Raw genomic sequence first — 27,191 nt, forward strand, 5'->3', positions numbered from 1 at the left:
GTGGTGAGTGTGAGTGGTGAGTGAGTGGTGAGTAGTAAGTGTGAGTGGTGAGTGTGAGTGGTGAGTAGTGAGTGTGAGTGGTGAGTGTGAATGGTGAGCAGTGAGTGTGAGTGGTGAGTGTGAGTGGTAAGTGTGAGTGGTGAGTGGTGAGTCATGAGTGTGAGTGGTGAGTGTGAGTTGTGAGTGTGAGTTGTGAGTGTGAGTGGTGAGTGTGAGTGGTGAGTGTGAGTGGTGAGTGTGAGTGGTGAGTGTGCGTGGTGAGTGTGAGTGGTGAGTGTGAGTGGTGAGTGTGAGTGGTGAGTGTGAGTGGTGAGTGGTGAGTGTGAGTGGTGAGTGTGAGTGGAGAGTGTGTGTGAGTGGTGAGTGTGAGTGGTGAGTGTGAGTGGTGAGTGTGAGTGGTGAGTGTGAGTGGTGAGTGTGAGTGGTGAGTGTGAGTGGTGAGTGTGCGTGGTGAGTGTGAGTGGTGAGTGTGAGTGGTGAGTGGTGAGTTTGAGTGTGAATGGTGAGTGGTGTGTGTGAGTGGTGAGTGTGAGTGGTGAGTGTGAATGGTTATTGGTGAGTGTGAGTGGTGAGTAGTGAGTGGTGAGTAGCGAGTGGTGAGTAGTGAGTGTGAGTGGTGAGTGTGAGTGGTGAGTGTGAGTGGTGAGTGAGTGGTGAGTAGTAAGTGTGAGTGGTGAGTGTGAGTGGTGAGTAGTGAGTGTGAATGGTGAGCAGTGAGTGTGAGTGGTGAGTGTGAGTGGTAAGTGTGAGTGGTGAGTGGTGAGTCATGAGTGTGAGTGGTGAGTGTGAGTTGTGAGTGTGAGTTGTGAGTGTGAGTGGTGAGTGTGAGTGGTGAGTGTGAGTGGTGAGTGTGAGTGGTGAGTGTGCGTGGTGAGTGTGAGTGGTGAGTGTGAGTGGTGAGTGTGAGTGGTGAGTGTGAGTGGTGAGTGTGAGTGGTGAGTGTGAGTGGAGAGTGTGTGTGAGTGGTGAGTGTGAGTGGTGAGTGTGAGTGGTGAGTGTGAGTGGTGAGTGTGAGTGGTGAGTGTGAGTGGTGAGTGTGAGTGGTGAGTGTGATTGGAGAGTGTGAGTGGTGAGTGGTGAGTGTGAGTGGTGAGTGTGAGTGGTGAGTGTGAGTGGTGAGTGTGAGTGGTGAGTGTGAGTGGTGAGTGTGAGTGGTGAGTAGTGAGTGGTGAGTGTGAGTGGTGAATGTGAGTGGTGAGTGTGAGTGTGAGTGGTGAGTGTGAGTGGTGAGTGTGAGTGGTGAGTGTGAGTGGTGAGTGTGAGTGGTGAGTGTGAGTGGTGAGTGTGAGTGGTGAGTGTGAGTGGTGAGTGTGAGTGGTGAGTGTTCCTCACCCTCTGCGTTGAGCTGTGTACGCTCACGGTAGAGGTCAGTGAGGAAGAGGCTGTTGATGAGGGTCGACTTGCCCAGGCCAGACTCACCTACAACAACAACAACATCAACAACATCAACAACAACAACATCAACAACATCAACAACAACAACATCTACATCATCAACAACAACATCAACAACATCATCAACAACAACAACAACATCAACCACAACAACAACAACATCAACCACATCAACAACAACAACATCAACAACAACATCAACAACAACAACATCAACAACAACATCAACAACAACAACATCAACAACAACATCAACAACATCAACATCATCAACAACAACATCAACAACATCAACAACATCATCAACAACAACAACATCAACAACATCATCATCAACAACATCAACAACAACAACATCAACAACAACATCAACAACAACATCAACATCATCAACAACAACATCAACAACAACAACATCAACATCATCAACAACATCAACAACATCAACAACAACATCAACAACATCAACAACAACATCAACAACAACATCAACAACAATATCAACAACATCAACAACATCAACAACATCATCAACAACATCAACAACATCAACAACATCATCAACATCTACATCATCAACAACATCTACATCATCAACAACGTCAACAACAACATCAACAACAACAATAACATCAACAACAACAACATCAACAACATCAACAACATCAACATCAACAACATCATCAACAACATCAACAACAACATCAACAACATCATCAACATCTACATCATCAACAACATCATCATCAACAACATCAACAACATCAACAACATCAACATCCACAACAACAACATCAACAACAACATCATCAACAACATCAACAACATCAACAACATCATCAACATCTACATCATCAACAACGTCAACAACAACATCAACAACATCAACAACATCTTCATCAACATCAACAACATCAACAACAACATCAACAACATCAACAACAACAACATCAACAACAACATCGTCTGGGGTTCTAAACTCTACTCACCTGGTGTCCTTATTCACCAAAGTTCCTGTACCTGACACCATCCCTATCATTGAAGACTTGGTTAATCAAGGACTGCATACTGATGTACCCCCCCTGGTGAGACATTGCTTAACCAACACATAGTTCACCTGGAATGGAACTTTCTACAACCAAACTGAGGGCACCCCAATGGGCTCCCCCCTATCTCCGGTTGTAGCCAACGTGTTCATGGAGAAATTTGAGACTGACGCCATCCAGACTGCCACTCTGCGCCCGACCTTATGGAAGAGGTACGTGGATGACACTTTTGTCATCTGGCCACATGGCCGGCCTGCTCTAGACCAATTCCTCGACCAAATAAATTCCATACACCCAGCCATCAGATTTACCATGGAGGTCGAAAAAGATGGCAAGCTACCTTTTTTGGATGTACTAATTAAAAGGAGACATGATGGTTCAATGAGCCACTCTGTCTACAGGAAAGCTACCCATATGGATGCTTACTTTAAACCGGATTCCCACCACCATCCATCCCAGAAGAACTCCCTCATCAAGACTCTATACCATAGAGCCCAATGCATTTCGGACCAGGAACACATTGCCAGAGAACTCAAGCACGTACACCAAGCTCTCAAGGCTAATGGTTACTCCGACTACACAATCCGCAAAGCTATCACTCCAACCATGAAGAAGGATCCTCTTGTGGAGCCACTCAAAACCATCACCTTACCCTACATTGCAGGGGTCACTAAAAAGATCTCCAAAATCCTGAATAAACACAAGATCCAGGTCCGATTTAAACACAGTACATAAAATCCGTGATCTGGTTCCGTCTGTAAAAGATGTGATTCCGGACATACAGTACCCTGGTGTCTACAAACTAAGTTGCCTCTTGATTTAAAGCTTTCGTGACTGCAGTAATTCATATTCTTAGTTTTTTCGGTAAAGTCACGTTGAAGAGAAACAACAAAATATATATAAAACAATAAAAAATTCTCACGACGTTTCGACCATAACTCAAACGGTCATCATCAGGTGTGTTGGTAACACATATACTAAGAATATAAGTTGCCTCTGTGGTAGTAGCTACATTGGAGAAAACCAAACGCCATGTCTCGGACGGCATTCGTGAACACAAAGCAGACATTAAACACGGTAGGACCAACACCTCGGCCGTGGCAGATCATTGTTATAATTCAGTAGGCTCACATGCCATTGACTTCTCCAAGACGGAGGTTCTCTGCAAGCCATCCGGCTACCGTGAGAGATTCGTTCATGAAGCCATCCACATATACAAGCACAGAGACAATTTCAACCGAGAAGATGGATTCTGGGCTTAGTAACCATTGGAAAGACGTTATAAACCATTTCGGTTCTTGATTGATTGTTATTATACGGTGACTTTCAGACCGCAGTCCATTCGCTGGCACTGCCTCTAGTACCTCTCACATGACGGTCAATGGTATAGTTTATAGCATTTGTATAATAATAAATAGTAATAACGGTGCAATGTTTAACATAATTCATAAGGCAATATATAGTACGGTAATTGTATAGTGAATATACAGCAGTGTGGTATACAGTAGGGTTAATAGAATAATACACAGTGTAATACTACAAGTCTAATATTTTATAGTCTAAAGTATAGGGCAGTGTATAGTAACGCATTGTACAATTCAAGGGTGGGGTTTGTCTATGGATACGATATTATACAATGTAGTTTAGATTGGAAGGTATAATATTGTAATGTGTAGTAGTCTAGTTTTTATCATAGTTAGAACGCAACACAGGACAGACCAGCACTCCGTTGCCGATTCTCCCCCCTCCTCCGTTCCGAACATAGATGGACTCGTCCGTCTGAACAAAGCTCTTCGCTCTCCATGGTGCTGATCCCTCACCCCAACATCGTGATAGTCCCCCAGTTACACGCTGATCCCTCACTCTAACATCGTGATAGTCCCCCAGTTACACGCTGATCCCTCACTCCAACATCGTGATAGTCCCCCAGTTACACGCTGATCCCTCACTCCAACATCTTGATAGTCCCCCAGTTACACGCTGATCCCTCACACTAACATCGTGATAGTCCCCCAGTTACACGCTGATCCCTCACACTAACATCGTGATAGTCCCCCAGTTACACGCTGATCCCTCACACTAACATCGTGATAGTCCCCCAGTTACACGCTGATCCCTCACACTAACATCGTGATAGTCCCCCAGTTACACGCTGATCCCTCACACTAACATCGTGATAGTCCCCCAGTTACACGCTGATCCCTCACACCAACATCTTGATAGTCCCCCAGTTACACGCTGATCCCTCACACCAACATCGTGATAGTCCCCCAGTTACACGCTGATCCCTCACACTAACATCGTGATAGTCCCCCAGTTACACGCTGATCCCTCACACTAACATCGTGATAGTCCCCCAGTTACACGCTGATCCCTCACACTAACATCGTGATAGTCCCCCAGTTACACGCTGATCCCTCACACTAACATCGTGATAGTCCCCCAGTTACATGCTGATCCCTCACTCCAACATCGTGATAGTCCCCCAGTTACACGCTGATCCCTCACACTAACATCGTGATAGTCCCCCAGTTACATGCTGATCCCTCACACTAACATCGTGATAGTCCCCCAGTTACACGCTGATCCCTCACACTAACATCGTGATAGTCCCCCAGTTACACGCTGATCCCTCACACTAACATCGTGATAGTCTCCCAGTTACACGCTGATCCCTCACTCCAACATCTTGATAGTCCCCCAGTTACACGCTGATCCCTCACACTAACATCGTCATAGTCCCCCAGTTACACGCTGATCCCTCACACTAACATCGTGATAGTCCCCCAGTTACACGCTGATCCCTCACACTAACATCATGATAGTCCCCCAGTTACATGCTGATCCCTCACACTAACATCGTGATAGTCCCCCAGTTACACGCTGATCCCTCACACTAACATCGTGATAGTCCCCCAGTTACACGCTGATCCCTCACACTAACATCGTGATAGTCCCCCAGTTACACGCTGATCCCTCACACTAACATCGTGATAGTCTCCCAGTTACACGCTGATCCCTCACTCCAACATCTTGATAGTCCCCCAGTTACACGCTGATCCCTCACACTAACATCGTCATAGTCCCCCAGTTACACGCTGATCCCTCACACCAACATCGTGATAGTCCCCCAGTTACACGCTGATCCCTCACACTAACATCGTGATAGTCTCCCAGTTACACGCTGATCCCTCACTCCAACATCTTGATAGTCCCCCAGTTACATGCTGATCCCTCACACTAACATCGTGATAGTCCCCCAGTTACATGCTGATCCCTCACACTAACATCGTGATAGTCCCCCAGTTACACGCTGATCCCTCACTCTAACATCGTGCTAGTCCCCCAGTTACACGCTGATCCCTCACACCAACATCGTGATAGTCCCCCAGTTACATGCTGATCCCTCACACTAACATCGTGATAGTCCCCCAGTTACATGCTGATCCCTCACACTAACATCGTGATAGTCCCCCAGTTACATGCTGATCCCTCACACTAGCATCGTGATAGTCCCCCAGTTACACGCTGATCCCTCACTCTAACATCGTGATAGTCCCCCAGTTACACGCTGATCCCTCACTCTAACATCGTGATAGTCCCCCAGTTACACGCTGATCCCTCACACTAACATCGTGATAGTCCCCCAGTTACATGCTGATCCCTCACACTAACATCGTGATAGTCCCCCAGTTACATGCTGATCCCTCACACTAACATCGTGATAGTCCCCCAGTTACATGCTGATCCCTCACACTAACATTGTGATAGTCCCCCAGTTACACGCTGATCCCTCACTCTAACATCGTGATAGTCCCCCAGTTACACGCTGATCCCTCACACTAACATCGTGATAGTCCCCCAGTTACATGCAGATCCCTCACACTAACATCGTGATAGTCCCCCAGTCACACGCTGATCCCTCACTCCAACATCGTGATAGTCCCCCAGTTACACGCTGATCCCTCACACTAACATCGTGATAGTCCCCCAGTTACACGCTGATCCCTCACACTAACATCGTGATAGTCCCCCAGTTACACGCTGATCCCTCACACTAACATTGTGATAGTCCCCCAGTTACACGCTGATCCCTCACTCCAACATCGTGATAGTCCCCCAGTTACACGCTGATCCCTCACACCAACATCGTGATAGTCCCCCAGTTACACGCTGATCCCTCACACTAACATCGTGATAGTCCCCCAGTTGCACGCGAATTTAAATGTAAACTCCTCTGTCGAGGCTCTCTGTTCCTCCCACACAGCTTAAGAGACGCTGTCCATGATCACTCAAGCGCTGTCTTCTGGACAGGCCTGTTACTTCACCTGAGGAAGGCTACTTGTGTTGTGGCCGAAACGTCGTGAGAATTTTATTCTGTTATTATTATTTTTATTATTTTATTACCGTTCTACGTGGTGACTTTACCGAAAGAACCCAGAAGATGAACATCAACATCAACAACATCAACAACATACACAACATCGTGAACAACATCAACAACATACACAACATACACAACATCGTCAACAACAACATTAACAACATCAACAACATCAACAACAACAACATACACAACATCGTCAACAACAACATTAACAACAACATCAACAACAACATCGACAACATCATCCCCCCGATCACCATCCCCATCACCACCATCACCAACATCACCATCATCATCACCACCATCATCATCATCATCACCACCACCACCACCATCATCACCACCATCACCACCATCATCATCATCATCACCACCATCACCATCATTACCATCATCACCACCATCATCACCATCATCACCACCATCATCACCACCACCATCACCATCACCACCACCATCACCCACATCACCTACACCACCATCACCACCATCACCATCATCACCATCACCACCACCATCACCACCACCACCACCATCACCACCATCACCATCATCACCATCATCACCACCATCACCATCATCACCATCATCACCACCATCATCACCATCATCACCACCACCATCACCCACATCACCATCATCACCATCACCACCATCACCACCACCACCATCACCAACACCATCACCACCACCACCATCACCACCATCACCATCATTACCATCATCACCATCATCACCATCATCACCATCACCATCATCACCATCACCATCATCACCACCACCATCATCACCACCACCATCATCACCACCACCATCATCACCCACATCACCATCACCATCACCACCATCACCACCATCACCATCACCACCCTCACCAGCACCATCACCATCATCACCAAAATCACCATCGCCACCATCATCATCACCACCATCACCATCATCACCACCACCATCATCCACATCACCATCACCACCATCACCACCATCACCATCACCACCATCACCAATCCACCATCATCACCATCACCACCATCACCACCATCACCATCACCACCACCACCACCAACACCACCACCACCACCATCACCACCACCAACACCACCACCACCATCACCACCATAATCATCATCATCACCATCATTATCATCACCACCATCACCATCATTACCATCATCACCACCATCATCACCATCATCACCACCACCATCACCACCATCATCACCATCACCACCATCACCACCATCATCACCACCACCACCACCGTCACCACCACCACTATCGTCACCACCATCACCACCATCACCAACATCACCACTATCACCATCACCACCACCACCATCGTCATCACCACCATCACCACCATCACCACCATCACCATCACCACCACCACCATCGTCATCACCACCATCACCACCATCACCATCACCAGCACCACCACCACCACCACCCCACCATCACCACCACCATCACCACCACCATCACCATCACCACCATCATCACCACCACCATCACCACCACCATCGTCACCACCATCACCACCATCACCACCATCACCATCACCACCACCATCGTCATCACCACCATCACCACCATCACCACCATCACCATCACCACCACCACCATCGCCATCACCACCATCACCACCATCACCACTTTCATCACCACCACCATCACCACCATCACCACCACCATCACCACCATCATCACCACCATCACCATCATTACCATCATCACCACCATCATCACCATCATCACCACCACCATCACCATCATCATCACCACCATCACCACCACCATCACCACCACCATCATCATCACCATCACCACCATCACCACCATCACCACCACCACCGTCACCATCACCACCATCACCACCATCACCACCACCATCACCACCACGATCATCACCACCACCATCGTCATCACCACCACCATCACCACCACCATCACCACCACCATCACCACCACCATCACCACCACCGCCACCACCATCACCACCACCATCACCATCACCACCACCATCACCACCACCATCACCATCACCTGCCACTAGGAGTGTAAAGTCAAATCCTTTCTTCACCGTCTTGCGATGGACCTGAGTGGGCAGTGTCGCAAACCCCACATAGTCCTTGTCCTGTCAACAACAACAACATCAACAACATCAACAACATCAACAACATCAACATCAACAACAACAAGAACATCAACAACAACATCAACAACATCAACAACATCATCAACAACATCAACAACAACATCCACAACAACAACATCAACAACATCAACAACAACAACATCATCAACAACAACAACATCAACAACAACATCATGACAATGAAAATCTCCATCACCACCATCACCATCATCCTGCACCTAGCCTGGCACTTCACATGACAGCCTCAAGGTGCACCTAGGCTGTCACTAAGTGACGAATGATAGCTATTGTGTCACTGTGTGTGTCTGTGTGTCACTTTGTGTGTGTCTGTGTGTGTGTCACTGTGTGTGTGTCTCTGTGTGTGTCACTGTCTGTGTGTCTGTGTGTGTGTGTCACTGTCTGTGTGTCTGTGTGTGTGTCACTGTGTGTGTGTCTGTGTGTTTAACTCGTCCGTCTGATACAGCAGAGGTGTAGGGAATTCCAGCAAGATCTACATCTCTGCTTTATTGACCTGGTCAAGGCCTATAATACCATCAGTAGGCCTGGGCTCTGAGTTGTTCTTCGTGCTTTTGGAGTCCCTGACCCTTTGCTCACGATCATTAAGGACCTTCATGATGGTGAGCGGGCCTGGGTAAAACTACGTGGCCGAGAGTCAGAGCCATTCCCTGTACACCTTGGGGTGCGACAGGGATGTCCTCTGGCTCCCACATTATTTAACATCTATTTCGACCACGTAGTTCGTGAAGCCTTCAATAGCTGTACCGGGGAATCTCCATATGGTACAGATATAATGGGAGGCTGATCGATGCCCGGGTGCGGTCAAGGGATGGCTCACTATTGCTCAACCACGTTATGTATGCCGATGATTTGGTAATAGCTGCTCAGTCAGAGGAGGAGTTGGAGACGCTGCTGCTGAAACTGGAGCGTGCAACTAAGAGATGGGGCCTTACCATCAGCCCCACCAAAACTAAGCACCTGCCTGGGTATTTTGTACCATCTGACACTCCACCCCCACAACTCCCAATCAGTGATGGGGCAGTTGTAGAGAGAGTAGAGAGTTTCCCATACCTGGGAAGTGTGCTCATGACCGGCTCCAGTTTAACAGCAGAGGTTTCACTCCGAATCAGTCGAGCGGCAATATCTTTTCATCGGTTGCGTAACGCTGTGTGGAAGCTACCTGGTCTGTCGCTCCGCACTAAGCTTCAGGTCTTCTCGGCCACGGCCATTCTCTCCCTTCTCTACGCTTGCGAAACGTGGACCCCCCTAATGGAACATCTTCGCCGGTTAGAAACATTTAGGCTGGCCTGCCTACGATACATCCTGGGTTTAACCAGACTCGATTGTGTGAGGAGCTCACAAATCCTTGAAATATCTGGGCAAGGTCCCATCGGTGAGCTCCTCCGGCGGGCAAGGCTGCGATGGCTGGGTCATGTAGCCCGCATGCCCACCCACCGCATGCCGAAACAGCTTTTGTTCGGCCGGATGGAGGAGGCTAAACGGGCGCGGTACGGGCTAGAGAAGAGATGGAGTGATGTGGTACAGGAGGACGTGGAGCTGAGTGGACTTGCCGATGACCGGTACCAGCGGTGTCAAGATCGGCCTCTGTGGAGGAGGCTCGTGAAGGATGCTACTGGGCAGTTGGAGGCAGTCGCCCTCCAACAACAACGGAGGGCGGAGGAGCGACGCTCACAACAACGAGCGGAGCGCCGGGTGGCTAAAGCACAGCAGGTTGGCACAGTAGGGGGCACAGGTGGTGCATCAGCCAGTCATCTCAGTCAGTCGACCCGTGGCACCTGGGTCTGCCCCGTGACCTCCTGCCAGCGGGCGTTCGACACTCCACGTGGCCTCAAGGTGCACATAGCCTGGCACAAGCGTCGTGGTGACGTCACCGCCACTTAGTGGCGAATGGCGGTTGTTGAGTGTCACTGAGTCTGTGTGGGTCACAATGTGTCTGTGAGTAGGTGAGAGGGTAGGTGAGTGAGTAGGTGAGTAGGTGAGTGAGTAGGTGAGAGGGTAGGTGAGTGAGTAGGTGAGTGAGTGAGTAGGTGAGTGAGTAGGTGAGGTGAGTGAGTAGGTGAGTGAGGAGGTGAGTCAGTAGATGAGTAGGTGAGTGAGTAGGTGATTGAGTGGGTGAGTAGGTGAGTGAGTAGGTGATTGAGTAGGTGAGTAAGTGAGTAGGTGAGTGAGTAGGTGAGTGAGTAGGTGAGTGAGTAGGTGAGTGAGTAGATGAGTAAGTGAGTGAGTAGGTGAGTGGGTAGGTGAGTGAGTGAGTGAGTAGGTGAGTGTGTAGGTGAGTGAGTAGGTGAGTAGGTGAGTAGGTGAGTGAGTAGGTGAGTGAGTAGATGAGTAAGTGAGTGAGTAGGTGAGTGAGTAGGTGAGTGAGTGAGTGAGTAGGTGAGTGAGTGAGTAGGTGAGTAGGTGAGTGAGTAGGTGAGTGAGTAGTTGAGTAGGTGAGTGAGTAGGTGAGTGAGTGAGTGAGTGAGGTGAGTGATTAGGTGATTGAGTAGGTGAGTAGGTGAGTGGGTAGGTGAGTGAGTAGGTGAGTAGGTGAGTAAGTGAGTGAGTAGGTGAGTGAGTAGGTGAGTGAGTGAGTGAGTAGGTGAGTGAGTAGGTGAGTGAGTAGTTGAGTAGGTGAGTGAGTAGGTGAGTGAGTGAGGTGAGTGAGTAGCTGAGTGAGTAGGTGAGTAGGTGAGTGAGTAGGTGAGTAGGTGAGTGAGTAGGAGAGTGAGTAGATGAGTAAGTGAGTGAGTAGGTGAGTGAGTAGGTGAGTGAGTGAGTGAGTAGGTGAGTGAGTGAGTAGGTGAGTAGGTGAGTGAGTAGGTGAGTGAGAAGTTGAGTAGGTGAGTGAGTAGGTGAGTGAGTGAGTGAGGTGAGTGAGTAGGTGATTGAGTAGGTGAGTGAGTAGGTGAGTGAGTAGGTGAGTAGGTGAGTGATTAGGTGAGTGAGTAGGTGAGTGAGTGAGTGAGTAGGTGAGTGAGTAGGTGAGTGAGTAGGTGAGTGAGTAGTTGAGTAGGTGAGTGAGTAGGTGAGTGAGTGAGGTGAGTGAGTAGCTGAGTAAGTAGGTGAGTGAGTGAGTAGGTGAGTAGGAGAGTGAGTAGGTGAGTGAGTAGGTGAGTAGGTGGGTGAGTAGGTGAGTGACTAGGTGAGTGAGTAGGTGAGTGAGTAGGTGAGTGGGTGAGTGAGTAGGTGAGAAGGTGAATGAGTAGGTGAGTGAGTAGGAGAGAGAGTAGGTGAGTGAGTAGGTGAGTGCGTAGGTGAGTAGGTGAGTGAGTAGGTGAGTGAGTGAGTGAGGTGAGTGAGTAGGTGTGTGAGTAGGTGAGTGAGTAGGTGAGTGAGTAGGTGAGTAGGTGAGTGAGTAGGTGAGTGAGTAGGTGAGTGAGTAGGTGAGTAGGTGAGTGAGTGAGGTGAGTGAGTAGGTGAGTGAGAAGGTGAGTAGGTGATTGAGTAGGTGAGTGAGTAGGTGAGTAGGTGTGTGGGTGGGTGAGTAGGTGAGTGACTAGGCGAGTGAGTAGGTGAGTGAGTAGGTGAGTGGGTGGATGAGTAGGTGAGTGAGTAGGTGAGTGAGAAGGTGAGTGAGTGAGTGAGGTGAGTGAGTAGGTGTGTGAGTAGGTGAGTAGGTGAGTGAGTAGGTGAGTGAGTAGGTGAGTAGGTGAGTGAGTAGGTGAGTGAGTAGGTGAGTGAGTAGGTGAGTAGGTGAGTGAGTGAGGTGAGTGAGTAGGTGAGTGAGAAGGTGAGTAGGTGATTGAGTAGGTGACTGAGTAGGTGAGTAGGTGTGTGGGTGGGTGAGTAGGTGAGTGACTAGGCGAGTGAGTAGGTGAGTGAGTAGGTGAGTGGGTGGATGAGTAGGTGAGTGAGTAGGTGAGTGAGTGAGTGAGGTGAGTGAGTAGGTGTGTGAGTAGGTGAGTAGGTGAGTGAGTAGGTGAGTGAGTAGGTGAGTAGGTGAGTGAGTAGGTGAGTGAGTAGGTGAGTGAGTAGGTGAGTAGGTGAGTGAGTGAGGTGAGTGAGTAGGTGAGTGAGAAGGTGAGTAGGTGATAGAGTAGGTGAGTGAGTAGGTGAGTAGGTGTGTGGGTGGGTGAGTAGGTGAGTGACTAGGCGAGTGAGTAGGTGAGTGAGTAGGTGAGTGGGTGGATGAGTAGGTGAGTGAGTAGGTGAGTGAGTAGGTGAATGAGTAGATGAGTGAGTATGTGAGGTGATTGAGTAGGTGAGTGAGTAGGTGAGTGAGTAGTTGAGTAGGTGAGTGAGTAGGTGAGTGAGTGAGGTGAGTGAGTAGCTGAGTGAGTAGGTGAGTGAGTAGGTGAGTGAGTAGGTGAGTAGGTGAGTAGGTGAGTGAGTAGGTGAGTGAGTAGATGAGTAAGTGAGTGAGTAGGTGAGTGAGTAGGTGAGTGAGTGAGTAGGTGAGTGAGTGAGTAGGTGAGTGTGTAGGTGAGTGAGTAGGTGAGTAGGTGAGTAGATGAGTGAGTAGGTGAGTGAGTAGATGAGTAAGTGAGTGAGTAGGTGAGTGTGTAGGTGAGTGAGTGAGTAGGTCAGTGAGTGAGTAGGTGAGTAGGTGAGTGAGTAGGTGAGTGAGAAGTTGAGTAGGTGAGTGAGTAGGTGAGTGAGTGAGTGAGGTGAGTGAGTAGGTGATTGAGTAGGTGAGTAGGTGAGTGAGTAGGTGAGTGAGTAGGTGAGTAGGTGAGTGATTAGGTGAGTGAGTAGGTGAGTGAGTGAGTGAGTAGGTGAGTGAGTAGGTGAGTGAGTAGTTGAGTAGGTGAGTGAGTAGGTGAGTGAGTGAGGTGAGTGAGTAGCTGAGTGAGTAGTTGAGTAGGTGAGTGAGTAGGTGAGTAGGTGGGTGAGTAGGTGAGTGACTAGGTGAGTGAGTAGGTGAGTGAGTAGGTGAGTGGGTGAGTGAGTAGGTGAGTGAGTAGGTGAGTAGGTGAGTGAGTAGGTGAGTGAGTAGGTGAGTAGGTGAGTGGGTAGGTGGGTGAGTAGGTGAGTGAGTAGGTGAGTAGGTGAGTGAGTAGGTGAGTAGGTGGGTGAGTAGGTGGGTGAGTGAGCGAGTAGGTGAGTGAGTAGGTGAGTGAGTAGGTGAGTGAGTAGGTGAGTGAGTGAGTAGGTGAGTGAGTAGGTGAGTGAGTAGGTGAGTAGGTGAGTGAGTAGGTGAGTGAGTGGGTGAGTGAGTGAGTAGGTGAGTGAGTAGGTGAGTGAGTAGGTGAGTAGGTGAGTGAGTAGGTGAGTGAGTAGGTGAGTGAGTGAGTAGGTGAGTGAGTAGGTGAGTGAGTAGGTGAGTAGGTGAGTGACTAGGTGAGTGACTAGGTGAGTGAGTAGGTGAGTAGGTGAGTGAGTAGGTGAGTGAGTAGGTGAGTGAGTAGGTGAGTAGGTGAATGAGTAGGTGAGTGAATAGGTGAGTGAGTAGGTGAGTAGGTGAGTGAGTAGGTGAGTGAGTAGGTGAGTGAGTAGGTGAGTGAGTAGGTGAGTGAGAGTGGTGCTCACCCTGAACATTCCGGTCAGGCCGCATTCTCCCCTCCCCCTGCCCATGGGTGTGAACTTGTGAGGACAGAGACTCACTCACCTACTCACCTACTCACTCACCTACTCACCTACTCACTCACCTACTCACTCACCTACTCACTCACCTACTCACCTACTCACCTACTCACCTACTCACTCACCTACTCACCTACTCACTCACCTACTCACCTACTCACTCACCTACGCACTCACCTACGCACTCACCTACTCACCTACTCACTCACCTACTGACTCACCTACTCACTCACCTACTCACCTACTCACCTACTCACTCACCTACTCACCTACTCACTCACCTATTCACCTACTCACCTACTCACTCACCTACTCACTCACCTACTCACCTACTCACTCACCTACTCACTCACCTACTCACCTACTGACTCACCTACACACTCACCTACTCACCTACTCACTCACCTACTCACTCACCTACTCACCTACTCACTCACCTACTCACCTACTCACTCACCTATTCACCTACTCACCTACTCACTCACCTACTCACTCACCTACTCACCTACTCACTCACCTACTCACTCACCTACTCACCTACTCACTCACCTACTCACTCACCTACTCACTCACCTACTCACCTACTCACTCACCTACTCACATACTCACCTACTCACTCACCTACTCACTCACCTACTCACCTACTCACTCACCTACTCACCTACTCACTCACCTACTCACCTACTCACTCACCTACTCACCTACTCACTCACCTATTCACCTACTCACCTACTCACTCACCTACTCACTCACTCACCTACTCACCTACTCAATCACCTACTCACTCACCTACTCACCTACTCACTCACCTACTCAACTACTCACTCACCTACTCACCTACTCACTCACCTACTCACTCACCTATTCACCTACTCACCTACTCACTCACCTACTCACTCACTCACCTACTCACCTACTCACTCACCTACTCACTCACCTACTCACTCACCTACGCACTTACCTACTCACTCACCTACTCACCTACTCACACACCTACTCACTCACCTACTCACTCACCTACTCACCTACTCACCTACTCACTCACCTACTCACTCACTTACTCACTCACCTACTCACTCACCTACTCATTCACCTACTCACCCACCCACTCACTCACCCACTCACTCGCCTACTCACCCGCCTACTCACTCACCTACTCACCTACTCACTCACCTACTCAGTCACCTACTCACTCACCTAGTCACCTACTCACTCACCTACTCACTCACCTACTCACTCACCTAGTCACCTACTCACTCACCTACTCAACTAATCACTCACCTACTCACCCACTCACCTACTCACTCACCTACTCACTCACCTACTCACTCACTCACTCACCTACTCACTCATCTACACACTCACCGACTCACTCACCTATTCACTTACACACACACACACTCACCTGGACATCCACATATAAACTCACTCACCTACACACACACCCACACACCGACTCACTCACTAACCGACTCGCTCACCCACTCGCTCACCCAGTCACCCACTCACTCACCCAGCCACCAACTCGCTCACCCAGTCACCAACTCACTCACCCAGTCACCAATTCACTCACCCAGTCACCAACTCGCTCACCCAGTCACCAACTCACTCACCCAGTCACCAACTCGCTCACCCAGTCACCGACTCACTCACCCACTCACCCACCCAGTCACCCACTCACTCACCCAGCCACCAACTCGCTCCCCCAGTCACCAACTCACTCACCCAGTCACTAACTCACTCACCCAGTCACCAACTCGCTCACCCAGTCACCAACTCACTCACCAACTCGCTCACCCAGTCACTAACTCACTCACCCAGTCACCAACTCGCTCACCCAGTCACCAACTCACTCACCCACTCGCTCACCCAGTCACCGACTCACTCACCAACTCGCTCACCCAGTCACCAACTCGCTCACCCAGTCACCGACTCGCTCACCCAGCCACCAACTCACTCACCTAGCCACCAACTCGCTCACCCAGTCACCAACTCACTCACCCAGTCACCAACTCACTCACCCAGTCACCAACTCACTCACCCAGTCACCAACTCACTCACCCAGTCACCAACTCACCCACCCAGTCACCAACTCACTCACCCAGCCACCAACTCACTCACCCAGTCACCGACTCACTCACCCAGTCACCGACTCACTCACCCAGTCACAAACTCACTCACCCAGTCACCAACTCGCTCACCCAGCCACCAACTCACTCACCCAGTCACAAACTCACTCACCCAGCCACCAACTCGCTCCCCCAGTCACCAACTCACTCACCCAGTCACTAACTCACTCACCCAGTCACCCACTCGCTCACCCAGTCACCGACTCACTCACCCAGCCACCAACTCGCTCACCCAGTCACCGACTCACTCACCCAGTCACCAACTCACTCACCCAGTCACCAACTCACTCACCCAGTCACCAACTCACTCACCCAGTCACCAACTCGCTCACCCAGTCACCAACTCGCTCACCCAGCCACCAACTCACTCACCCAGTCACCAACTCACTCACCCTGTCACCAACTCGCTCACCCAGTCACCAACTCACTCACCGAGTCACCAACTCACTCACCCACTCGCTCACCAAGTCACCAACTCGTTCACCCAGTCACCGACTCACCCACCCAGTCACCAACTCACTCACCCAGCCACCAACTCACTCACCCAGTCACCAACTCACTCACCCAGTCACCAACTCACTCACCCAGTCACCAACTCGCTCACCCAGCCACCAACTCGCTCACCCACTCGCTCACCCAGCCACCGACTCACTCACCCACTCACTCACCCAGTCACCAACACGCTCACCCACTCACCAACTCACTCACCCAGTCACCAACTCGCTCACCCAGTCACCAACTCGCTCACCCAGCCACCAACTCACTCACCCAGTCACCAACTCACTCACCCAGTCACAAACTCACTCACCCAGTCACCAACCCGCTCACCCAGTCACCAACACGCTCACCCAGTCACCAACTCACTCACCCAGCCACCCACTCACTCACCCAGCCACCGACTCGCTCACCCAGTCACCGACTCACTCACCCACTCACTCACCCAGTTACCCAGTCACCAACTCACTCACCCAGTCACCAACTCGCTCACCCAGCCACCAACTCGCTCACCCACTCGCCCACCCAGCCACCGACTCACTCACCCTGTCACCAACTCGCTCACCCAGTCACCAACTCACTCACCCTGTCACCAACTCGCTCACCCAGCCACCAACTCGCTCACCCACTCGCTCACCCAGCCACCGACTCACTCACCGACTCACTCACCCAGTCACCAACACGCTCACCCACTCACCAACTCACTCACCCAGTCACCAACTCGCTCACCCAGTCACCAACTCGTTCACCCACTCGCTCACCCAGCCACCAACTCACTCACCCAGTCACCAACTCACTCACCCAGTCACCAACTCACTCACCCAGTCACCGACTCACTCACCCAGTCACCAACTCACTCACCCAGTCACCAACTCACTCACCCAGTCACCAACTCGTTCACCCACTCACTCACCCAGTCACCAACTCACTCACCCAGCCACCGACTCGCTCACCCAGTCACCGACTCACTCACCCACTCACTCACCCAGTTACCCAGTCACCAACTCACTCACCCAGTCACCAACTCGCTCACCCAGTCACCAACTCGCTCACCCAGCCACCAACTCGCTCACCCACTCGCACACCCAGTCACCAACTCACTCACCCTGTCACCAACTCACTCACCCAGCCACCAACTCGCTCACCCACTCGCTCACCCAGTCACCGACTCACTCACCCACTCACTCACCCAGTCACCAACACGCTCACCCACTCAACAACTCACTCACCCAGTCACCAACTCGCTCACCCAGTCACCAACTCGTTCACCCACTCGCTCACCCAGCCACAAACTCACTCACCCAGTCACCAACTCGCTCACCCAGCCACCAACTCACTCACCCAGTCACCAACTCACTCACCCAGCCACGAACTCACTCACCCAGTCACCAACTCACTCACCCAGCCACCGACTCACTCACCCAGTCACCGACTCGCTCACCCCCTCACCCACTCACTCACCCACCCCCTCACCCACTCGCTCACCCCCTCACCCCCTCCCCAGACACTCACCAAGGAGTGCTGCTGAGCCATGGCGCTGTGGTGAGTGGTGAGCGAGTGGTGAGTAAGTGGTGAGTGTGGTGAGTGGTGAGTGAGTAAGTGGTGAGTGAGTAAGTGGTGAGTGGTGAGTGAGTGAGTGAGTGGTGAGTGAGTGGTGAGTGAGTGGTGAGTGGTGAGTAAGTGGTGAGTGAGTGGTGAGTAGGTGGTGAGTGGTGAGTAAGTGGTGAGCGAGTGGTGAGTGAGTGGTGAGTGGTGAGTGGCGAGTCGACTGTGGACGCTTGGCGAGCCACAGGAATTTGTCAGCGCTGTGAAAAGTTTGCGGAAGTTCAAATCGCAACGTCACTCAGCTACACCCAGCTACACCTACAGCTACACCTACAGTTACACCTACAGCTACACACAGCAACACCTACACACAGCTACACCTACAGCTACACACAGCTACACCTACAGCTACACCTACAGCTACACCTACAGCTACACACAGCTACACCCACAGCTACAACTACACACAGCTACACCTACAGCTACACCTACAGCTACACCTACACCTACACACAGCTACACCTACACACAGCTACACCTACAGCTACACTCAGCTACACACAGCTACACCTACACACAGCTACACACAGCTACACACAGCTACACCTACACACAGCTACACACAGCTACACCTACACACAGCTACACCTACAGCTACACACAGCTACACCTACACACAGCTACACCTACAGCTACACACAGCTACACCTACACACAGCTACACCTACAGCTACACCTACACACAGCTACACCTACACACAGCTACACACAGCTAGACCCAGCTACACCTACACACAGCTACACCTACAGCTACACTCAGCTACACGTAACCACACCTACACCTACAAACAGCTACACCTACAGCTACACTCAGCTACACCTACACACAGCTACACCTACAGCTACACCCAGCAACACCTAAACACAGCTATACACAGCTACAGCTAAACCTACAGCTACACACATCTACACCTACACACAGCTACACAAGGGTACACCTACACACAGCTACACCTACAGCTACACCTACACACAGCTACACCTACACACAGTTACACACAGCTACACACAGCTACACCTACATCTACACCTACAGCTACAGCTACACACAGCTACACACAGCTACACACAGCTATACCTACAGCTACACACAGCTACACCTACACACAGCTACACCTACACACAGCTACACACAGCTACACCTACACACAGCTACACCTACACACAGCTACACCTACAGCTACACACAGCTACAGCTACACACAGCTACAGCTACACCTATACACAGCTACACACAACTACACCTACACACAGCTACAGCTACACACAGCTACACACAGCTACACCTACACACAGCTACACACAGCTACACCTACAGCTACACCTACACACAGCTACACCTACAGCTACACCTACAGCTACACACAGCTACAGCTACACCTATACACAGCTACACACAACTACACCTACACACAGCTACAGCTACACACAGCTACACACAGCTACACCTACACACAGCTACACACAGCTACACCTCCAGCTACACCTACACACAGCTGCACACAGCTACAGCTACACACAGCTAAACCTACACACAGCTAAACACAGCTACACCTACAGCTACACACAGCTACACCTACACACAGGTACACACAGCTACACCTACACACAGCTAAACACAGCTAACCCTACAGCTACACACAGCTACACACAGTTACACCTACACACAGCTACACACAGCTACACACAGCTACACCTACACACAGCTACACACAGGTACACACACCTACAGCTACACACAGCTACACCTACAGCTACACACAGCTACACACAGCTACACACAGCTACAGCTACACACAGCTACACACAGCTACACACAGCTACAGCTACACACAGCTACACACAGCTACACCTACAGCTACACACACCTACAGCTACACACAGCTACACACAGCTACACCTACAAACAGCTAAACACAGCTACACCTACAGCTACACACAGCTACACCTACACACAGCTAAACACAGCTACACACACAGCTACACCTACACACAGCTACACCTACAGCTACACACAGCTACACACAGCTACAGCTACACACAGCTACACACAGCTACAGCTACACACAGCTACAGCTACACACACCTACACACAGCTACAGCTACACACAGCTACAGCTACACACAGCTACACACAGCTACACCTATACACAGCTACACACAGCTACACACAGCTACAGCTACACACAGCTACACCTACACACAGCTACAGCTACACACAGCTACACACAGCTACAGCTAAACCTACACACAGCTACACCTACACACAGCTACACACAGCTACACACAGCTACACCTACAGCTACACCTACACACAGCTACACCTACACACAGCTACACACAGCTACACCTACACACAGCTACACCTACAGCTACACCTACACACACCTACACCTACACACAGCTACACCTACAGCTACACACAGCTACAGCTACACTCACGTGAGTCTGTGCTTTGTTGATGTCGCTCATGGATAATTCACTCTGCCATTGTCACCAACACACAGAGAGAGACAAAGCTCTCCCAGGTAGCCTCTAGCAGGGCTGTAGGGGCAAGTGCTGTTACACAGACAAAGCTCCCCCAGGTAGCCTCTAGCAGGGCTGTAGGGGCAAGTGCTGTTACACAGACAAAGCTCCCCCAGGTAGCCTCCAACAGGGCCGTAGGGGCAAGTGCTGCTACACAGACAAAGCTCCCCCAGGTAGCCTCTAGCAGGCTGTAGCGGCAAGTGCTGTTACACAGACAAAGCTCCCCCAGGTAGCCTCTAGCAGGGCTGTAGGGGCAAGTGCTGTTACACAGACAAAGCTCCCCCAGGTAGCCTCTAGCAGGGCTGTAGGGGCAAGTGCTGTTACACAGACAAAGCTCCCCCAGGTAGCCTCCAACAGGGCCGTAGGGGCAAGTGCTGCTACACAGACAAAGCTCCCCCAGGTAGCCTCTAGCAGGCTGTAGCGGCAAGTGCTGTTACACAGACAAAGCTCCCCCAGGTAGCCTCTAGCAGGGCTGTAGGGGCAAGTGCTGTTACACAGACAAAGCTCCCCCAGGTAGCCTCTAGCAGGGCTGTAGGGGCAAGTGCTGTTACACAGACAAAGCTCCCCCAGGTAGCCTCTAGCAGGGCTGTAGGGGCAAGTGCTGTTACACAGACAAAGCTCCCCCAGGTAGCCTCTAGCAGGGCTGTAGGGGCAAGTGCTGTTACACAGACAAAGCTCCCCCAGGTAGCCTCCAACAGGGCCGTAGGGGCAAGTGCTGCTACACAGACAAAGCTCCCCCAGGTAGCCTCTAGCAGGCTGTAGCGGCAAGTGCTGTTACACAGACAAAGCTCCCCCAGGTAGCCTCTAGCAGGATGTAGGGGCAAGTGCCGGGACACAGACAAAGCTCCCCCAGGTAGCCTCTAGCAGGGCTGTAGGGGCAAGTGCTGTTACACAGACAAAGCTCCCCCACGTGGCCTCTAGCAGGGCTGTAGGGGCAAGTGCTGTTACACAGACAAAGCTCCCCCAGGTGGCCTCTAGCAGGGCTGTAGGGGCAAGTGCTGTTAGCGAGCACTTATTAAGGCTACCGCACTGTGGCTACACACAGAGGGGGTGGGTGGCCAGCACCACCACGCCCGGCCGCCTTTGTCTCCCCAGTGCCGATGTTTACTGCACCACCATCATCATCGCTACACCAGGTACTCATTTGAGGCTGAGTCGACCTAGCGGAGACCCAGGACCGGCTCAGACAAGCGCTAACCACTACACTACTCACACTCACTCACTCACACACTCACACACTCACTCACCCACACACTCACTCACCCACACACTCACACACTCACTCACTCACCCACTCACTCACACACTCACTCACACACTCACTCACACACTCACTCACACACTCACTCACTTACACACTCACTCACACACTCACTCACACACTCACTCACTTACACACTCACTCACACACTCACTCACACACTCACTCACACACTCACATACCCACTCACCCACTCACTCACTCACCCACTCACTCACTCACCCACTCACCCACTCACTCACTCACACACTCACTCACACACTCACTCACCCACTCAATCACACACCCACTTACACACCCACTATCTCACCCACTCACACTCACTCACACACCCACTCAATCACTCACCCACTCACTCACTTACTCACACACCCACTCACTCACTCACACACTCACTCACCCACTCAATCACTCACTCACCCACTCACTCACCCACCCACCCACTCACACACTCACTCACTCACTCACCCACTAACTCACACACTCACTCACACACTCACTCACCCACTCAATTACACACTCACCCACACACTCACCCACTCACTCACACACTCACTCACACACCCACTCACTCACCCACTCACTCACTCACCCACTCAATCACTTACTCACTCACCCACTCAATCACTTACTCACTCACCCACACACTCACTCACCCACTCAATCACCCACTCTTTCACACACTCACTCACTCACACACACACTCACACACCCACTAATTCACTCACCCACTCACTCACACACACACTCACTCGCACACTCACTCACTCGCACACTCACTCACACACCCACTCACTCACTCACACACTCACTTACACTCACTCATCCACCCACACACTTACCTACTCACCCACTCACTCACCCACTCACTCAATCCCTCACTCACTCACTCACCAACCCACTCATCCACTCACTCACTCACACTCACTCACTCACCCACCCACTCACTCACCCACTCACCCACTCAATCACACACTCACTCACATACTCACTCAAATACTCACCCACTCACACACTCACTCACCCACACACTCACTCACCCACTCACCCACTCACACACTCACTCACCCACTCAATCACACACTCACTCACTCACCCACTCACCCACTCACACACTCACTCACCCACGCACACACTCACTCACACACTCACACACTCACTCACTCATACACTCACCCACCCATTCACGCACTCACTCACACACTCACTCACTCGCTCACACACTCACTCACCCACTCACACACTCACTCACTCATACACTCACCCACCCATTCACACACTCACTCACTCACACACTCACCCACTCACCCACCCACTCACCCACTCACTCACTCACCCACCCACTCACCCACTCACTCAAACACTCACCTACCCACTCACCTACTCACCCACCCACTCACTTACCTACTCACCCACTCACTCACACACACACTCACTCACTCCCTCACTCACCCACTCACTTACCTACTCACCCACTCACTTACCTACTCACCCACTCACTCCCTCACCCACTCACTCCCTCACCCACTCACTCACCCACCCACTCACACACTCACCCACTCACTCACCCACCCACTCACCCACTCACTCCCTCACCCACTCACTCACTCACCCACTCACTCACCCACCCACTCACACACTCACCCACCCACTCACCTACTCACCCACTCACCCACCCACTCACTCGCCTACTCACCCACTCACTCACACACTCACTTGCCTACTCAACCACTCACTCCCTCACTCACTCACTCCCTCACCCACACACTCCCTCACCCACTCACTCACTCCCTCACCCACTCACTCCCTCACCCACTCACTCACCCACTCACTCACTCACTCCCTCACCCACTCACTCCCTCACCCACTCACTCACCCACTCACTCACACACTCACTCACTCCCTCACCCACTCACTCACCCACCCACTCACTCACTCCCTCACCCACTCACTCACCCACCCACTCACTCACCCACTCACACACTCACCCACCCACTCACATACTCACCCACTCACCCACCCACCCACTTGCCTACTCACCCACTCACTCACACACTCACTTGCCTACTCAACCACTCACTCCCTCACTCACACACTCCCTCACCCACTCACTCACCCACTCACTCCCTCACCCACTCACTCCCTCACCCACTCACTCACCTCCCCATCTGTCGGCGTGTTTTGGTGATTTCCGATTTCCAGGCGAGGCAGGCGCAGAGAGACCGAGAGAGACACAAAATGCGTCAGACAAAGATACAAAGGTCCCTCTTGTAGCCTCTAATAGATTATAGGGGCAAGTGTTGTTTGTACACAACAACAACAACCGCCATTCGCCACTAAGTGGCGGTGACGTCACCACGACGCTTGTGCCAGGCTATGTGCACCCTGAGGCCACGTGAAGTGTCGAACGCCCGCTGGCAGGAGGTCACGGGGCAGACCCAGCAGGTGCCACGGGTCGACTGAGTGAGATGAGTGGCTGATGCACCACCTGTGCCCTCTACTGTGCCAACCTGCTGTGCTTTAGCCACCCGGCGCTCCGCTCGTTGTTGTGAGCGTCGCTCCTCCGCCCTCCGTTGTTGTTGGAGGGCGACTGCCTCCAACTGCCCAGTAGCGGCGTCCTTCACGAGCCTCCTCCACAGAGGCCGATCTTGACACCGCTGGTACCGGTCATCGGCAAGTCCACTCAGCTCTACGTCCTCCTGTACCACATCACTCCATCTTTTCTCTAGCCCGTGCCGCGCCCGCTTAGCCCCCTCAATCCGGCCAAACAAAAGCTGTTTCGGCATGCGGTGGCTGGGCATGCGGGCTACATGACCCAGCCATCGCAGCCTTGCCTGCCGGAGGAGCTCACCGATGGGACCCTGCCCAGATCTTTCAAGGATTTGTGAGCTCCTCACACAATCCAGTCTGGTTAAACCCAGGATGGATCGTAGGCAGGCCAGCCTAAATGTTTCTAACCGGCGAAGATGTTCCATTAGGGGGGTCCACGTTTCGCAAGCGTAGAGAAGGGAGGGAATGACCGTGGCCGAGAAGACCTGAAGCTTAGTGCGGAGCGACAGACCAGGTAGCTTCCACACAGCGTTACGCAACCGATGAAAAGATATTGCCGCTCGACTGATTCGGAGTGAGACCTCTGCTGTTAAACTGGAGCCAGTCATAAGCACACTGCCCAGGTATGGGAAACTCTCCACTCTCTCCACAACTGCCCCATCACCGATTGGGAGTTGTGGGGGTGGAGTGTCCGATGGTACAAAATACCCAGGCAGGTGCTTAGTTTTGGTGGGGCTGATGGTAAGGCCCCACCTCTTAGTGGCACGCTCCAGTCTCAGCAGCAGCGTCTCCAACTCCTCCTCTGACTGAGCAGCTATTACCAAATCATCAGCATACATAACGTGGTTGAGCAATAGGGAGCCATCCCTTGACCGCACCCGGGCATCGATTAGCCTCCCATTATATCTGTACCATATGGAGATTCCCCCGGTACAGCTATTGAAGGCTTCACGAACTACGTGGTCAAAATAAATGTTAAATAATGTGGGAGCCAGAGGACATCCCTGTCGCACCCCAAGGTGTACAGGGAATGGCTCTGACTCCCGGCCACGTAGTTTTACCCGGGCCCGCTCACCATCATGAAGGTCCTTAATGATCGTGAGCAGAGGGTCAGGTACTCCAAAAGCACGAAGAACAACCCAGAGCCCAGGCCTCCACACACACACACGTGTACACACACACACGTGTACACACACACACGTGTACACACACACACGTGTACACACACACACGTGTACACACGTGTACACACACACACGTGTACACACGTGTACACACACACACGTGTACACACGTGTACACACACACACGTGTACACACACACACACACACGTGTACACACACACACACACACGTGTACACACACACACACGTGTACACACACACACACGTGTACACACACACGTGTACACACACACACACGTTCATAATAAAGGTTTTTGGGTTAGATCGCGTTTATTTATAAATGTGTCGTAACCCTCCACCACCCGACACGGCCAATCAGCAAAGATAAGTGTCACGTTGACAAAAGACAAATAATTCACTACTTCAGCCCACCGGTGTGTTGAAGAGTTAATCCACATTTACAGTTTGAGTACGACGTTTCGCTGGTAAATACTTCCAGCATCATCGGGCAATTCGCCAGAATGGTAAAGCCCTCGCTTGCTCCCGGTTTTATATAGAGCAGAAGAGTGACGTCATCACTTAACTCATCAGGTGCAGTGATTAGAGGCGGAGGGGGGGGGTAATGTAATTATATAATCGATTAGTAATCAGTCATTGGTTATGATTAGTAATGAGTTGTAGATTAGTAATTCTTTAAATCAAAATGTAATGTGTATTATTTAATAATACGCTTCCAGGCCGCACTGAGCCGGTAGCTGTCAGAGCGATTAAAGTTATTCTTGTTCCTCTCAATTTCAATGGATTCTCTAATTAGTCTTTGCCAGTAATAATTAGTTTTACACACCACTGCAACATTGTCAAAATCAATTGAGTGTCCTTGTTGACAAGCATGTTCTGCCACTGCCGACAGTTGTGTTTGAGATAATTTAATATTTCTCTGATGTTCTTTTAGTCTTACGCTGATGTTACGTCCCGTCTGCCCAATGTAGCAGCT

At 51.1% G+C, this 27,191-nt stretch overlaps 2 protein-coding genes across 3 annotated transcripts in view; one reads left to right on the forward strand and one right to left on the reverse strand.

Moving 5' to 3' along the window:
- LOC116937533 (septin-4-like) overlaps nucleotides 1-19,047 on the reverse strand; it is a 69,298-nt gene extending 50,251 nt beyond the window's left edge. Inside the window, exons 1-3 of one of the 2 annotated variants that reach the window (XM_076064273.1) lie at nucleotides 18,643-19,047; nucleotides 8,872-8,962; nucleotides 1,333-1,419 (exon numbers count right to left, since the gene is read on the reverse strand). In XM_076064273.1, the coding sequence (XP_075920388.1) occupies nucleotides 1,333-1,419; nucleotides 8,872-8,962; nucleotides 18,643-18,663 (199 nt within the window). In that variant the 5' untranslated portion in view covers nucleotides 18,664-19,047. The remainder of the gene's footprint in view (nucleotides 1-1,332; nucleotides 1,420-8,871; nucleotides 8,963-18,642) is intronic. The other variant, XM_076064272.1, reaches the window with a different exon arrangement.
- The window catches only part of LOC116958111 (uncharacterized), a 348,130-nt gene that overhangs the window by 68,781 nt on the left and 252,158 nt on the right, over nucleotides 1-27,191 (forward strand). The window lies entirely within an intron of this gene.

The sequence above is a fragment of the Petromyzon marinus genome, unplaced genomic scaffold, assembly GCF_048934315.1.
Source record: "Petromyzon marinus isolate PM22_M1 ecotype Great Lakes invasive population unplaced genomic scaffold, UKy_Petmar_22M1.pri1.0 PM_Scaffold_37, whole genome shotgun sequence".
Lineage (NCBI taxonomy): Eukaryota > Metazoa > Chordata > Hyperoartia > Petromyzontiformes > Petromyzontidae > Petromyzon > Petromyzon marinus.